Raw genomic sequence first — 13,868 nt, 5'->3', positions numbered from 1 at the left:
TCCCTGATTCCCTGTGCAATGCTAGACCGAATAATGCATCACCCTGTGTGACTACAGTAGGCCAGACAGACAGACAGCCAGTCCAGATTCGACACCAGTTTGTGGGGCCCATCCATGATCTAGCCAGTGCCTCTATAGGATGAGCCATCCTAGCAGCCCAATGAGTTCACTTTGAAGACCTAAAATAAGTAACAACAACAACAACAACCCTACCTAACTTGTTCCCTATAACTTTTAAGTTCAGACAAACCAAAGTTTGAATACTTTTTTTAGTCGTCACAGGAGATGGTGAGGTTGTTGTCTTATCTACAGAGGAAGAAAAAAAGGTGTTATTGTTGCTGTCATTACAAGAATGGCATATTTAACATAATATAACAACATAACACAACATAACATAACAACATAACACAAAATAAGATAACATAACAGCGAAAGCAGGCCATTCAGCCGAGCGATGCTTGCCTTTTCCTACCACTAAAATGTACCTACTGCTTAGTTTGCCTAAATGATAAATAGTATCTAACAGGATAAACAGTATCCATCAAGCTTGAAAACCACCAGTGTTTCTGCCTCCACTATATGTCCTGGCAAGCCATTGTGACCAATCTCTGTGTGAAAAAATACTTCCTAATGTCTGTGCGGAATTTATCCTTTGCCAATTTCCATTTGTGGCCTCTCGTTCTGCTAACCCAACTCACCCTGAAGGATCATGGTGTTCATATTTGCATGTACAGACAGCAACTTAATCAGCAGGAAATACTTGATTAGTGAACGTAACAAAAAAAATGTGAAAAATCCATAAGCCATGATGTTAACTTTGATTGTTCTGGAAAATAATGCAATCATTTAAAAATGAATATCTTCAGGAAGTCATAGCCTTTTGGCTAAAGTAAGAAAACCATCATATCATTTTACAGATCAAGTTAAAGGTTTATTGGAATTATTAGTCCTGAACTTTCATCAAAAGGTTATATGGTTGTTCAGTGGCTAGGTATATTTGAAGATTATTGCCATGCATTTGTGTTTGCATGTGGCCCATTTGAATGCTTAGAGTTCACAGCATGTATCCCCTGAGACTCATTTGGAGAGCTCAGGGCGTATAGTGAAACTCCATTTTTCAAAGAACAAGGACTGGACTGAGCACAGTAAACCTTGGTTTGTGCTTGGAGGTCGTGTGAGTGCTAAGGTGAGAAGCATTGGCTCGCCATGCATTGTAATGTTTCTGCTGTAATATGAATGCTGCTTAAGAATGTCATACAATAACTGTGCACCATCTGTGCAGATGAAAAGATGGGGCAGCTGGTTACATGGTTTCAGAGGCTGTGCATGCTAGTCCCGAACAGAGTAGCAGCAATGGAACAGGCCCACAAATAACTACTCTTCTAAATTGGAGTACAGAAAAATACAGATTAAAATATATTAAACATATTTCCTATATTTGAAAAAATATTTCATTGTGATATTGTAATGGTGAAATCTTCCAGCCCCATGTAAATTTAATCTCTATGTGGAAAGTATTACATACAGTATATTAAAGTATATAAAGTACCTGTTTTTGGTTCTGGAGAGAGTCCTGAAAATAGAGTGTGAAAGTGAGAATTTCAGACATTGAATAAATGGTTATGAGTGAATCACAAATTGTGATTCATAACCTTCTCACGACACAGATCTTCCAGCCTTATGACAACATTTTCAAACTGTAAGTACAGTGAGTGACTCACCTGGTACCTGTTTTATGTCACTGCGTGGAGAATGAGAGTGTGGGTTTGTGTTCACAGCGTAATCACAGCTCACTTCTCCCGTCCTCAAAGCCTGCAGGTGCTGCTGCAGGTCAGCACGTTCCACATTAAAGGTGCAGACCCTCCCATTGGTGGTCCATGTACTTCTGTACGGCTGAGACGAGTCTCCAACATACAGGTAACAGCTGGTATTTACAGCTGGGGTTTTCAGATTAATCTGACAGGCTAGATCCACATTCTTGTCTTCAAGGATATCCACAGAAATCACTGGTTTCTGTAGCTGCTCTGTGAAAGTGGAACACACATCACTGAGCAGAAATGCAAAACTGTGTCCAAAAAAGTGTTTTGTTGTTTATGCCAGGGCCTAGCAATTGTTTACAGCTATAAGAAAGCAGTGTCTGCCTGACTAAAGTGGTGTTTGCCAAAAGTGGTGTTTGTTATTTCCTGGGACTGTATCAGTGGTTTCAGGTCACTTGCGAGAATTTCTGCAGAAACCCCATTTAGATCTATTGAAATATGCTGTCTTGGTGTGGTTATTTACGAAACAGCGTTCAAGGATTTCACAATGCACACACAGAACAGAGTAACATAATGCACAGAAGAATCATTTTGCTTGCACTAATCATTGGGACAGCATATTGAATCTGGCTACAGTGCTAATATTGAATCTGGCTACAGAGATCATATTGAACACAACCGCAATTAGTTGCATTTTTGCACATTTTAAGTGGGGGACTGGGATTGTAGCTCAAAGGGTAATGATTTTGACTCCCAGTTGGGGATCTGCCATTGTACTAGGGTTGCCAGATGTCGGGATTTTGACACGTTTCAAATTTCAGTTTTCAAATTATTTGTGGGCCTACATGTCATGTACAGTACATTAATTGATGGGAGAAATGTACCAGTTGTTTGTAATAAATGAGGGTGTCAGTGACTCCCTACAGCTCTGAAGTCAGGTAATTGGATAGTTTAATTATATGAAAAACATTCCATCCAATTCATATAGGTAATTCCAAGAAAAAATCCATTGGTGTTACCTCTAAATATAACATGAATCTAACGCAAAAGGAATTGGTTCAGATAAGTAGTTACATTACAGTTTAACTTACATTAGACCAACTCTTGTTAGAGCAATGTATTTCAACATACTTCAATATGTTGGATTGAAGAGAGTTTATTATATCTAATTAACCAACTCACTTTAAGTTTGATAATATGATTTAAATTGAATTCCTCTTTACATGTTCCATCTTGTTAAAACTAAGAATTTGTTGAGAAATACATTAATCCATATTCATGTCTTTTTTAAAACAACTTTTTTAACTTTCTGACTTATGCTGATGTGCAGTGCTGTATCACAGTAAGCCGAACCTCTTCAATTCGGCCAGTGGTAATCTCTTCTGCAGTGGTCCTCCATTGAACAGCTGAGACAGTGCAGTTGAGATGAGGATCAGCTCTCCAATGCTAAATATTTGATGGATAGTCTAGGTCCTGCCCTCAGGCACTGTAGTGTGGACTTGCTTGTGCTGGCAGCACACACTGATGATATCTGATCGGTGCTTGCCTGCGAGGACACCTGTACCTTCTTGAAGGATAGTGTGACGTATTATCAATGAGTTGTATCACTGTACTGAGGTCTATTGCTTTAGTCTCATGCGGTATAAATGCAGGACAGCTCAATTTCTTTTTTATTATAAAATTATTTTATTCTAAAATGACTAGAATAATATATAATTGGCTTTACAAGAAATAATTGATGGAAATGAACAGCATCTTATGTTTGCATCTTCAACCAATTCTTTTACATGCAGTATAGAATCTTTTGGGGGCAGTATTAATTTAGGTTCATTTCAATTGTTCAAAAAAATCAGGAATGTGGTCCTGTCTCTTTAAGAAGTCCAGACTTGAGCAACCATGCGCAGTAAGCAGTTTCTGTGAACAAAAGGGACATGCAGGCTGCAGTAGATCTTCACCACATCCGTTGAGTGCGTCATATATTAAGGGGAGATTATTGTGAAATTGTCTGTTTAAGGCACCATTAGTGTTGTTCCATCACCTGGGTATAGTCAGGCCAGTGCTCAGTGAAAATGAAAATGGCATGTGGAACTGCGCCTACCAGCAGATGGCACTGTAGTGCAAGATACATACATGCCACTGATAAATGGTGTTGTGCCCAATGAATAACATAGCCACTCTAGTGGGGATTCTGACTTGCAACTGGTGATTACAGTTTTTTACAACTTGTCTCAATACCATGTCCACTTTTTCAAAACACTTAACACATTCACCATATCAATAGACTATGTGAACTAAACTGTGTATACTTTTGCATTGCTTTGATACAAAAGGCATTCAATTATCGCTTCTTCCAAAATTCATGAATACCTATATGGCATAAGTGAAGGTTTATGACCACCACCCACATGACCAGATGTCACTTCTAGATGCAATGGCTGCTGGGTGTATGGACATAACAGTGGAACACATCCAGGGCTGGATAAGGCACGCAAAGAGATGTTTTTCTCTGTGTATGGCAAGAGATAACATTCGGTGTGATGTTGATGAAAATCTATGGCCAAATGCAGAGGACAGGATGGATGGGCCAGGCCAACAGTAGACTTCTGATACTGATAGGCAGACAATATATGTGCAAATTACTGTATATAGTGAAAATATTGCTATTTGGTATATATTTGTTATTGTTTGCAACGTAGTTTGAGCAATTGATTGTACTGTATTTCATTCATTTACAGTTTACTGTAAATTCATTTACAGTTTACTGTAAATTTACCACACTCAGTCATGACATCTATTGTGAGAGGCAAACCAACCAAAGGTCTCCTCCACCCTCTCCTTGTGTCTGTGTGTGTCTCCTCCACCCTCTCCCTGTGTCTGTGTGCATCTCCTCCACCCTCTCCCCGGGTCTGTGTGCGTCTCCTCCACCCTCTCCCTGTGTCTGTGTGTGTCTCCTCCACCCTCTCCCTGTGTCTGTGTGCGTCTCCTCCAGGTACTACATGTTCTCACACCCTCTCCCTGTGTCTGTGTGTACATGTAAACGCACACAGACATGGGGAATAATTCAATACTATAAAGTTATGAATTTCAAATCACTGATCTGCTGTATAAGGAGATAAATAATGTTGAATTGAAGGTTCAAATAATCTAAATGTAGATACACCTATAATGCCATAGACTATGCTACACATTCATAAATGATAATGTAATTCCAGCATTACTAACCTTGAGCTCCAGTGTGTCCACAGAGACCTGGAGTGAGCCCAACAGAAGAGGGTGATTACAAATGCAGGAAAGGCAGGTTTCTCATTTAGCTCTGTTATATATTAGTATCTCTTTATTGTCTCACACCAGAAAACATGGCTTGCTTTCAGAATTACATGCACTGGAGTTCCCTGTCAGCTGCGTTTAAAAACCAAGCAGATAAATAGAAGAGATCACTTACTGTCTGGCAGAAAGATCATGAGCAGAAGCAGAGAAAAGAGATGTGATTCCATGTTTGAATATATTGACCAAAATCAAAATTATATCAGGATATCAGGATAGACTCTTTTTAATGTGGTGTAAATGAGGAAGTTGCCAGGATGCTTGTGCAACAGGAAAAAACATGCTGCCCTTCAAGCGAAACATATAGTCTACCATTTCTAAGAAGAGTTGTGAAATTTAACAATTAAAGTCAATACTCTTTTATTAAGGTTGATTTTGAGTTTGGTAAAAATTATTTAAAAGTTCTTTTGTTCTGATTTGAAGTCAGATTCACAGCCAGAGCACTCAAGTTCTATGTTCTGTTCCATGGTAAACTCAAACTAAAATGATCTTAATTTCCTCTTACTTGCTGTAAGAATTTTCCCACCAGTGGATGAATGCTGGGTAAAGGGGAAGTGAACAGCTCATCTCAGACTTTCAGTTTTTCAACTTCTATCACATTCTTCCCAGGGTTGAGGCCCAAGCTAAGAAATGAATATCCCTGATTGCTGTAGCACTCACATTTATTTATTCACATTGACTGTTATGTACAGTGATGTGCTCTCAACTTACAATGCTCACCCATTTCTTCCTTCATTTACATAACGTATGGTCATTAAGCATTAACAGAAGCAAGTTTGGGGCCAAATAAATTAAATGTTATTAAAAAAAATTGTTTCAGTAAAGCTTGTCACTAATATACTGAAAAGAATGAAGATAGATTCCAGCTGGAACACCTTTCTGCAGCCCTTGATACATCTGTTCACTCAAGCTATCAATGCTATAAGTTAGACTATAATGCCTGATAATCATGGGACACTTCAAAAGAGATTGAAATACATCTGCAGACTGGTTTTGAATCGTGACTGTGCAGAATTGGTCTAAACGTTTTTGTGCTTTTACAGGCGCTGTGTTCGCATTTTTATGATGTTAGAATATTATCCATTTCTAAGAAGAGTTGTGGACTTTTACACTTAAAGTCAATACTCTTTATTACAGTTTTTTACAATCGTTTTCACACTTGTCTCAATACCATGTCCACTTTTTTTTTTTGTTAACACTTAACACATTCACCATATAAATAGACTATGTGAACTAAACTGTGGATATTTTTGCATTGCTTTCATTCTAAAGGCATTCAATCACCACTTCTTCCAAAATTCATGAATGCCTCTCTCAGTCAGTGTTCACTACCAGCAAGAGTCTGTACAAATACAACAAATTTTGCAGACATTTGGATACTCTGTTCAAAAGTTAACTTTCAGTTCAAAACCCAATAAAATTCTGATCACTGTAGATGGAAATATGTTGCATTTTGACAGAAAAATGAAACTATATGCTTGAAATACGTAAGCCAGATCATTCTGATTTGAGCAGAAAGTTTATTCAGTTTATAAAATTTTTTTGTTTGCGGCCTTGTTACCGTCTATGCAAAAATGGTCATACTTGCATTGAATTGTGCATGTATATGGGGAAAATATAGATGTAGTTGTCACTGAAGAGATTTTTCCACTATTACTGCTGTATATGTACTGCTGAAACACCTGGCTGTCATTTCAGTGAACTACCTACCCAGGTCTTTTTTGTTTGTGCCCCGTTACCACCTATAAAAAAGGGGCCATCTTTGGATTGGCATTTGCATTCTTTCGCCTTGGTGGGGGAAATGGATGCAGCCAGAAGTAGAGGAAGAAGACGTTGCGGAAGAGCAAGAACAATTGTGTCTGATGAAATCAGAGCCACAGTCATTGATCATGTGGTAAATCATGGTCTGTCCCTGAGGGAAGCAGGTTCGGGGGTTCAACCAAACTTGCCTAGATCCACAGTGGCTTCAATAGTGAGGATTTTCAGGCAAACCAACTGGTACTATTCAGTAGGTAGAGCATTGTGACTGAAAGCAATTGATTGAAATTCAAGATTGGAAGAAGGGGATTATGATTTTCACATACAGTTCATGTGTTTGGGACCATATTATAATTAGGTCAGTGCAATGTGACTTTCCCATAAAAAAGTGGTTTCGTAATTGAATGCCTGATAATCATGGGACACTTCAAAAGAGATTGAAATACATCTGCAGACAATGTTGGTTTTGAATTATGACTGTGCAGAATTGGTCTAAATGTTTTTGTGCTTTTATAGGCTCTGTGTGTGCATTTTTATGATGTTAGAATGTTGCACTCTGTATGTTTGTGCAACAGGACAAACCATGCTGCCTTTCAAGAGAAACATAAAGTCAACCATTTCTAAGAAGAGTTGTGGAATTTTACACTTAAAGTCAATACTCTTTATGAAGGTTCAAGGTATGTTTTTTTTTTGTGTAAGATCTCTGCTCTGGGGGTACAATCCCAAAACAACATCGAAAGAAAGAAAGGACTTATTAACAAAAGATGAATAATTCAATGATATTTGCAAGATATTGTCAAAGAATATTAAATGAAACATTTCCATTTTAATTGTTTATATCTATACAAACATTGCAATGCTCTGTTGGTCAAGATATCGCAAGGACTAAAAGGACTGTGTTTTTTGTATGAATTCTCTCATTCTGTCTTCAGACTGCTGTACACCACATTGTCCTGCTGGGGCTGAAAGGCAGAGGTTGGAGAGGGAAGGTGGGTGACAGTGCTGTAAGTCACTTCAGGAGGAGCCTGTGAGGAGAGAGAGGCACACAGTCACCACCCCAGCCCAGGCACATGCAATATACACTCACTCAGCACTTTATTAGGAACACCTACTCATTCATGTGATTATCTAATCAGTCAAACATGTGGGAGCGAAGCAATGCATCAAATCATGCAGATACGGGTCAGGAGCTTCATTATATGTTCACATCAACCATCAGAATTGGGAACAAATGTGATTTCAGTGATTTCGACTGTGGCATGATTGTTGGTGCCAGACGGGCTGGTTTGAGTATTTCTGTAACTGCTGATCTGCTGGGATTTTCACACACAACAGTCTCTAGAGTTTACTCAGAATGGAGCAAAAAAAGGCCAACGGAGAAGGGCCAGACTGGTCGAAGCTGACAGGAAGGTGACAGTAATGCAAATACAGCTGTGGTATGCAGAAGCAGAGGACTTAATAAATAAACAAAAATAAGTGTAATACATACCTAATATAGTGCTCACTGAGTCTATCGGACACATATTTACCATAATGGATGACACACGGCTGAGTTACGCAGACTGTAATTTTAATTATACAGTAGTGAAAGTAATGAATAAAGTCCAGCTTTACAATTAGTCCTCACACAGTGCATTCATCAATCTCAGGACATTTAAAATAAGTATTTTATATTTCATTGGGTCATAATTTTAGTACAAGACCCATCTTGTTGTTTTGTACATACAGTGGCATTGCTGGTTTAGCTCCTCTGGACACATTAATAGTGAATGTAGCAAAATATAAAACAGTGCAAATTACATACTCTTTGTAGCAACAGCATTGAGCTTGTGCTGAAACTAAAGCTAAAGAAAAGGTAACAAACAGAATAGCTGAATGGAGGCTTGAAGATTACGGATACTTACAAGGAGCTGTATTAGGAGTAGTGGGCACCCTGAACAACATAGACAACGCAGAATTGTGTTAAGAGATATACTACATCGGGCTTTATGCTTTATAGTCATAGTCATGGACCGAAATAGTGAGTATCAGACAGAGCAAATAAAATAAATGTCATTTCACTTTGATTGAACAGACAGCATGTGACAGATTAAGAGTATAGTGGAATGTTTTTACTTAAATAAATAAAATAAAAACACTCACCTGTTCAATTTCCTTTTGTCTGAAAAGGAACAAAAATAAATGAGTGTTCATAACATTCCTTTTGGTACAGAGTGCTGGCCCATCAATTGCATATTTTGAAACCCGAATTTAAGGACTATGAATACAGCCAGAGGGTGAGTCAACATGTCAGTGAGCGTTTTCAATGATAGGAAGGGATTTACAATGGTCTTGTAACAATGTTTTAACACAAAAGTCTTACCTATTGTACCTTTAACTAACAATATCTATCGAACCATGATACAATGACAGCACAGATATAGATATGAGCTAGTCTGTTAAATAGCCACTGTATTGCAGCCTGTAGTATGTGTTGGATAAAGGCATCAAATGTTAACCATTTAGTAATGCAATTATGGTATCATGCCGTAGAGTGGTCACAAACATTTGGGAATCCCAGGCACTACAGACTACTCATCGGAAATACGCACTGTGTATCCAATACAGACTGACACCTGCCATTCCCAGAAGAATCCCCACCACGAAGACAATTACTTTAATACCGCACGGTGTCTTCAGCCAGTCTGAAATTTGAAAAGAGCATTTGAGGAAAGTTGGTGTGAGAACAGAAGCAGTTACATACATTGGTATTTTATTTTGTATTTAAGCAATTAAGCAGAGTGCTTCATTGAGATAGAGAGAACCGTCACAAGTAATACATGGTCTAATAAGTAAATCAGACACAGTAGATAAATAATCACACAATACAAAATGAAACACTACAGGACAAGTGATGCTGCAAATCCATAGATTGCTACATTTGCCAGTTTTTCTAAATGGAACCTCACTGTCAGAAATGTGGCGGAGCCTTGATTTTCGGAGAGAAAACGATTTATCTACAGGGGATTCAGCCAGCTTCTTTTAGCAAACAACGTCACCTCCTCTCATTCCATTAAGCAGTATTGCCTGGCATGTACAGTGGCTTTCATCTAATTTAATATGGCAGAACAAATGGGTTTCCGATCATATAAGAGAAAATCTACAAAATACTATCGCACAATGTGTAAATCTTTTGATTCATAACATCCAATTATAATGACTGAGAAGCAAAATACAATAAACAATGGTTAAAGTCAAGAACCCATTCAGCATGTGTTCTTTATAAAGTACCCTGCTGAAAAAAACTAAAGCTAGGTTTTGAAACAGCTGGAAGCTGGTTGACCAGTTCAGACCAGCTCTCAGCTTGACATGGTTTAGCTGGTTGGCATTTCAGACCCGCTTTCAGCTTAACATGATTTGACCAGCTCAAGCTATGTTTAGCTCAGACAAGCTAGTACCAGCACTAGCTGGTTGACCAGTTCAGACCAGCTAGACCAGCTTATGGCCAGTTTGACCAGCTCAGTTTTCAAGCTGGTCAAACTGGTACAGCTGGATTTTACACTAGGATACATAGAGAAAAGAATAGTACTGTACTTTGATCCTCTGTTCCTCCACACTGGTCCTTGTTCTTAACTTCAGCACGGTCACTCAGTTCAGAGTTGATCCTCTTAAACTGATAACGGCAGCAGTATATCAGAGTGGAGTCAGAGCTGTGGGGGACAGTGAAAATGGCTGCTCTCTCTTCCTTTCCAGCCAGGGTGTAGTCCACAAGTGTTTCACTCAATGTTGAGTACAGGAAGAACTCTGCTCCAGTGATGTCAGGTGGGGCTTCACAGTGAATGTGTGCCTGATTGTTTTTCATGGAGACTGAGATACTGGGCTTCTTCAGATCTGGAACAAAAATAATACATCATACAGAGAAAGGCATTCACAGGGTCTCAGTGTGGTTGTGTCCTGTGGCTAAATGTACAGGGGTATCCTGATGGGTTTACTTGTTGGGATCTGACAGGAGGAGCTAGAGTGACGGAGCTGCATCCCTTACCCCATGCACACATTGATTAGGGTAGTTTTATACTGGTGAAATATAAAATCATCAGAAGATTTTAATCATGAACTCTTACCCAGCACAGTTACTGTAGACGAGTCACTAAATGGAGATGGTCTTCCCTCCAGACTGTAGAAACATCTCATGCTCAGCTCATTCAGTGCGCTGGGTCTCCCACTGAGCAGCTCAGCTCCAGTGACTGAGCGCTCACAATCTGAGCCACTGATCGGTCTCTCATTAATGGTGAAAGTGCAGTGGGACACAGGGGAAGAGTCAGGTGCACTGCACCTCAGTTTCACTGAGTCCTCCACTGAAATTACTGCAGGACTCAATCCTGACTCTGCCTTGGGCAGTCGACCTGCAAAAGTTCAATTATGTAGTTTCCATTTAGTTTCATTTTTCAGTTATGATTGATTTTCTATTAAAAAACTTAATTGTAAGCACTTTCCTATCACTACCTGACTACAAACATCAGATAAAGTTTTGTTTCTTTTCTGTACGATTTTCTTTGGGGCCCATTCACACTTGAGCTAATAGGGACTGCATGGAAAATGATAGCTCAGGAAATAAGAGCTGTAAGCATGGGGGCATTAGAGACAATTTGGGGACTCATTAACATGAGTTCTGATATGTTTTCCACTGGTCTGGCAATGGAAATTAGGTATTGTTAAATAATGAATAATACAATTTGGCTTGACTTCATGGTATAAATGTGAAGCAATTGAGTGATGTTGATTTCCAAGCATATAACAGAAAATCAAAGGAAGACTTTTACACAATGAATAAATCTTCTACAGTAATGCAATGTTGATGCATAGCATCCCAGGATAATTACTGAGGAGCAAGATACAATGAGCACTGCCCATAAAAGTTGGTAATTCATTGTGGCTGTGTACATTATAAACTGCATAGAGAAATGAGTTGATTAGGTTAGTTTTATACAGGTGAAATATAATGTTTATGGGAACCTGGACAATTCTAAACTGGTACATTTGAATGTATTACATGTCTGTTTATTTTATACAGACGATTTAAAGAGGTACAGAATTGAATGAAATGCCTCCCTTTTAGACTGTGCATTTCAGTAAGGTATTTGCAGTGCCTTTCCCCAGTGTGTACACTGTTGCAATCTTTTGTTGAATTGCATTTGATTTTGTGATGAAACAATTAATGTGAGGTTTAATTGCAGACTGCTCACCTGATTTTACCTCAAATCAGGTGAATGTAGAAATATAAGGTGAACCATACATACATTATAGCTCTTTTTATACATACTTTCACCTTTTTAGAGGACAAACAGGAATTGTTTATTAATTAATGCACAAGAAAGGAAAAATTTAGAAATTACTATTCATATTCTCTGACTTGAGCATCTGCTGTCCTTTTACGACCACATATTTTGGAACATCATGAGATATTAAAGATTCATTTTTACCCAGCACAGTTACTGTAGTGGGATCACTATGTACAGATGGTCTTCCCTCCAGACTGTAGAAACATCTCATGCTCATCTCATTGAGTACGCTGTGTCTCCCACTGAGCAGCTCAGCTCCAGTGACTGAGCGCTCACAATCTGAGCCACTGATCGCTCTCTCATTAATGGTGAAAGTGCAGTTGGACACAGGGGAAGAGTCAGGTCCCCTGCACCTCACTTTCATTGACTCCTCTATGGAAATCACTGCACGACTCAATCCTAACTCTGCCTTGGGCACTCTACCTGCAAAAGTTAAATAATCCATTTAGTCCATTATTAAATTTAATCCATTCTTCAGTTATGATTTATTGTCATCTAAACAGCTTTATTGTCGGCACATTTCTACAAAAAACGTGGCTCGACCCCACACAGCCTTTTCTTAAATGGAAGGTTCTAGGACTGACTGACAGTTATACATTTCAAATCACCAATATGCTGTTTAAGGAGAGAATGAGAGAATATTGTCACAATATGAGCTGTTTGTGCTTCAGTCATGTTAAATATATTTGATTATCGCATATTCACAAGTACATCGATTACTGAAATGTGAATGATAAGCTTCACTAATTGTATCTGCCTATAGATGGTGCTGTAGCATGTTGTCTTTGACTAGATGTGACACACAGGAAATTGACACATTTCAGTGTTAGTCACAGGTACACCCACTTGAAGGTCAAGATACTGTGAGTGTGATGGGGAATTGTTAATTTTGTCTGGAAATATTATACTTCACAAGACCATGATATCTTGCACAGCCACTGCTGTACTGTACACAGTGCAATACATAAGTAGATGAATAAATGAATAAATAAACCAGGAGCACAATGCAAGGGCAAAACATAATTTTAACCAATAATGTTAAAGAGTGACTTACCTACTGTGGACCGACCACTGCGTGGAGAAAGAGACTCAGGTTCCGTATTCACACTATAATCACAGCTCACCTCCCTGCCCTGCACGTCACTAGTACCCACAGTAAAGGTACAGTGTTCCCCTTCGTTCTGTACTGTTCTGGAAGCCTCAGGTGAGTCTCCAATGTACAGGTAACAGGTGATAGTTTCAGATGTGGGGTTTTCCACTTTTGTCTTACAGACTATGTCAACCACCACCCTGTTATGCTCAGATCTTTCCACAGAAATGTCTGGTTTCTGTAACCTTTCTGTTGAGAAAGGACATGCATGCTACTATTATATACGCACTGTAGGGACTACAACTTCCACATTCCCACAGCAAAATTCCGCGACGTCCACCACGAATGACGTCTTACTTGGTTCAGCCAATCCCGTAATGGCGGGAGCAATAAACGGTCCCGTATAAGAGCAAGACACGTTCTTGGGATCTCTCTTCTTTTTCTTCTGCCTCTTCTGCCTCTTCTGCTTCTTCTCTTCGACGCACCCTTTTTGGCCATTCGCTTCAGCTCATCTGCTCCGAGACTCGGACAGAGGCTGAATGCTGCACAGCGCACTACCAGGCCTACGGACACACCCAGTTACCTCGCGGTAACTTCGTGGCCTATAGCGAGTGGAAACTG

At 39.1% G+C, this 13,868-nt stretch overlaps 1 protein-coding gene across 15 annotated transcripts in view; it reads right to left on the bottom strand.

Annotated features, from left to right (window-relative positions):
* The window catches only part of LOC133124318 (mucin-2-like), a 135,353-nt gene that overhangs the window by 62,322 nt on the left and 59,163 nt on the right, over positions 1–13,868 (bottom strand). For 6 of the 15 annotated variants that reach the window (XR_009708312.1, XM_061235421.1, XM_061235430.1 and 3 more), the window contains exons 5-6: positions 1,722–1,824; positions 1,550–1,573 (exon numbers count right to left, since the gene is read on the bottom strand). The exons of 6 other annotated variants lie outside the window; for them this stretch is intronic. Coding sequence is in view for 5 of the 9 variants with exons in the window: in XM_061235421.1 (XP_061091405.1) it covers positions 1,550–1,573; positions 1,722–1,824 (127 nt within the window). In the remaining 4 variants the exon portion in view is untranslated. Of the gene's footprint in view, positions 1–1,549; positions 1,574–1,721; positions 1,825–5,199; positions 5,257–13,868 lie in introns of those variants that run through there. 3 more of the 15 variants (XM_061235515.1, XM_061235506.1, XM_061235541.1) reach the window with 3 other exon arrangements.

The sequence above is a fragment of the Conger conger genome, chromosome 1 (assembly GCF_963514075.1).
Source record: "Conger conger chromosome 1, fConCon1.1, whole genome shotgun sequence".
Lineage (NCBI taxonomy): Eukaryota > Metazoa > Chordata > Actinopteri > Anguilliformes > Congridae > Conger > Conger conger.
The sequence above is the reverse complement of the archived record's forward strand: the minus strand, read 5'-3'. Positions and strand labels throughout refer to the sequence as shown.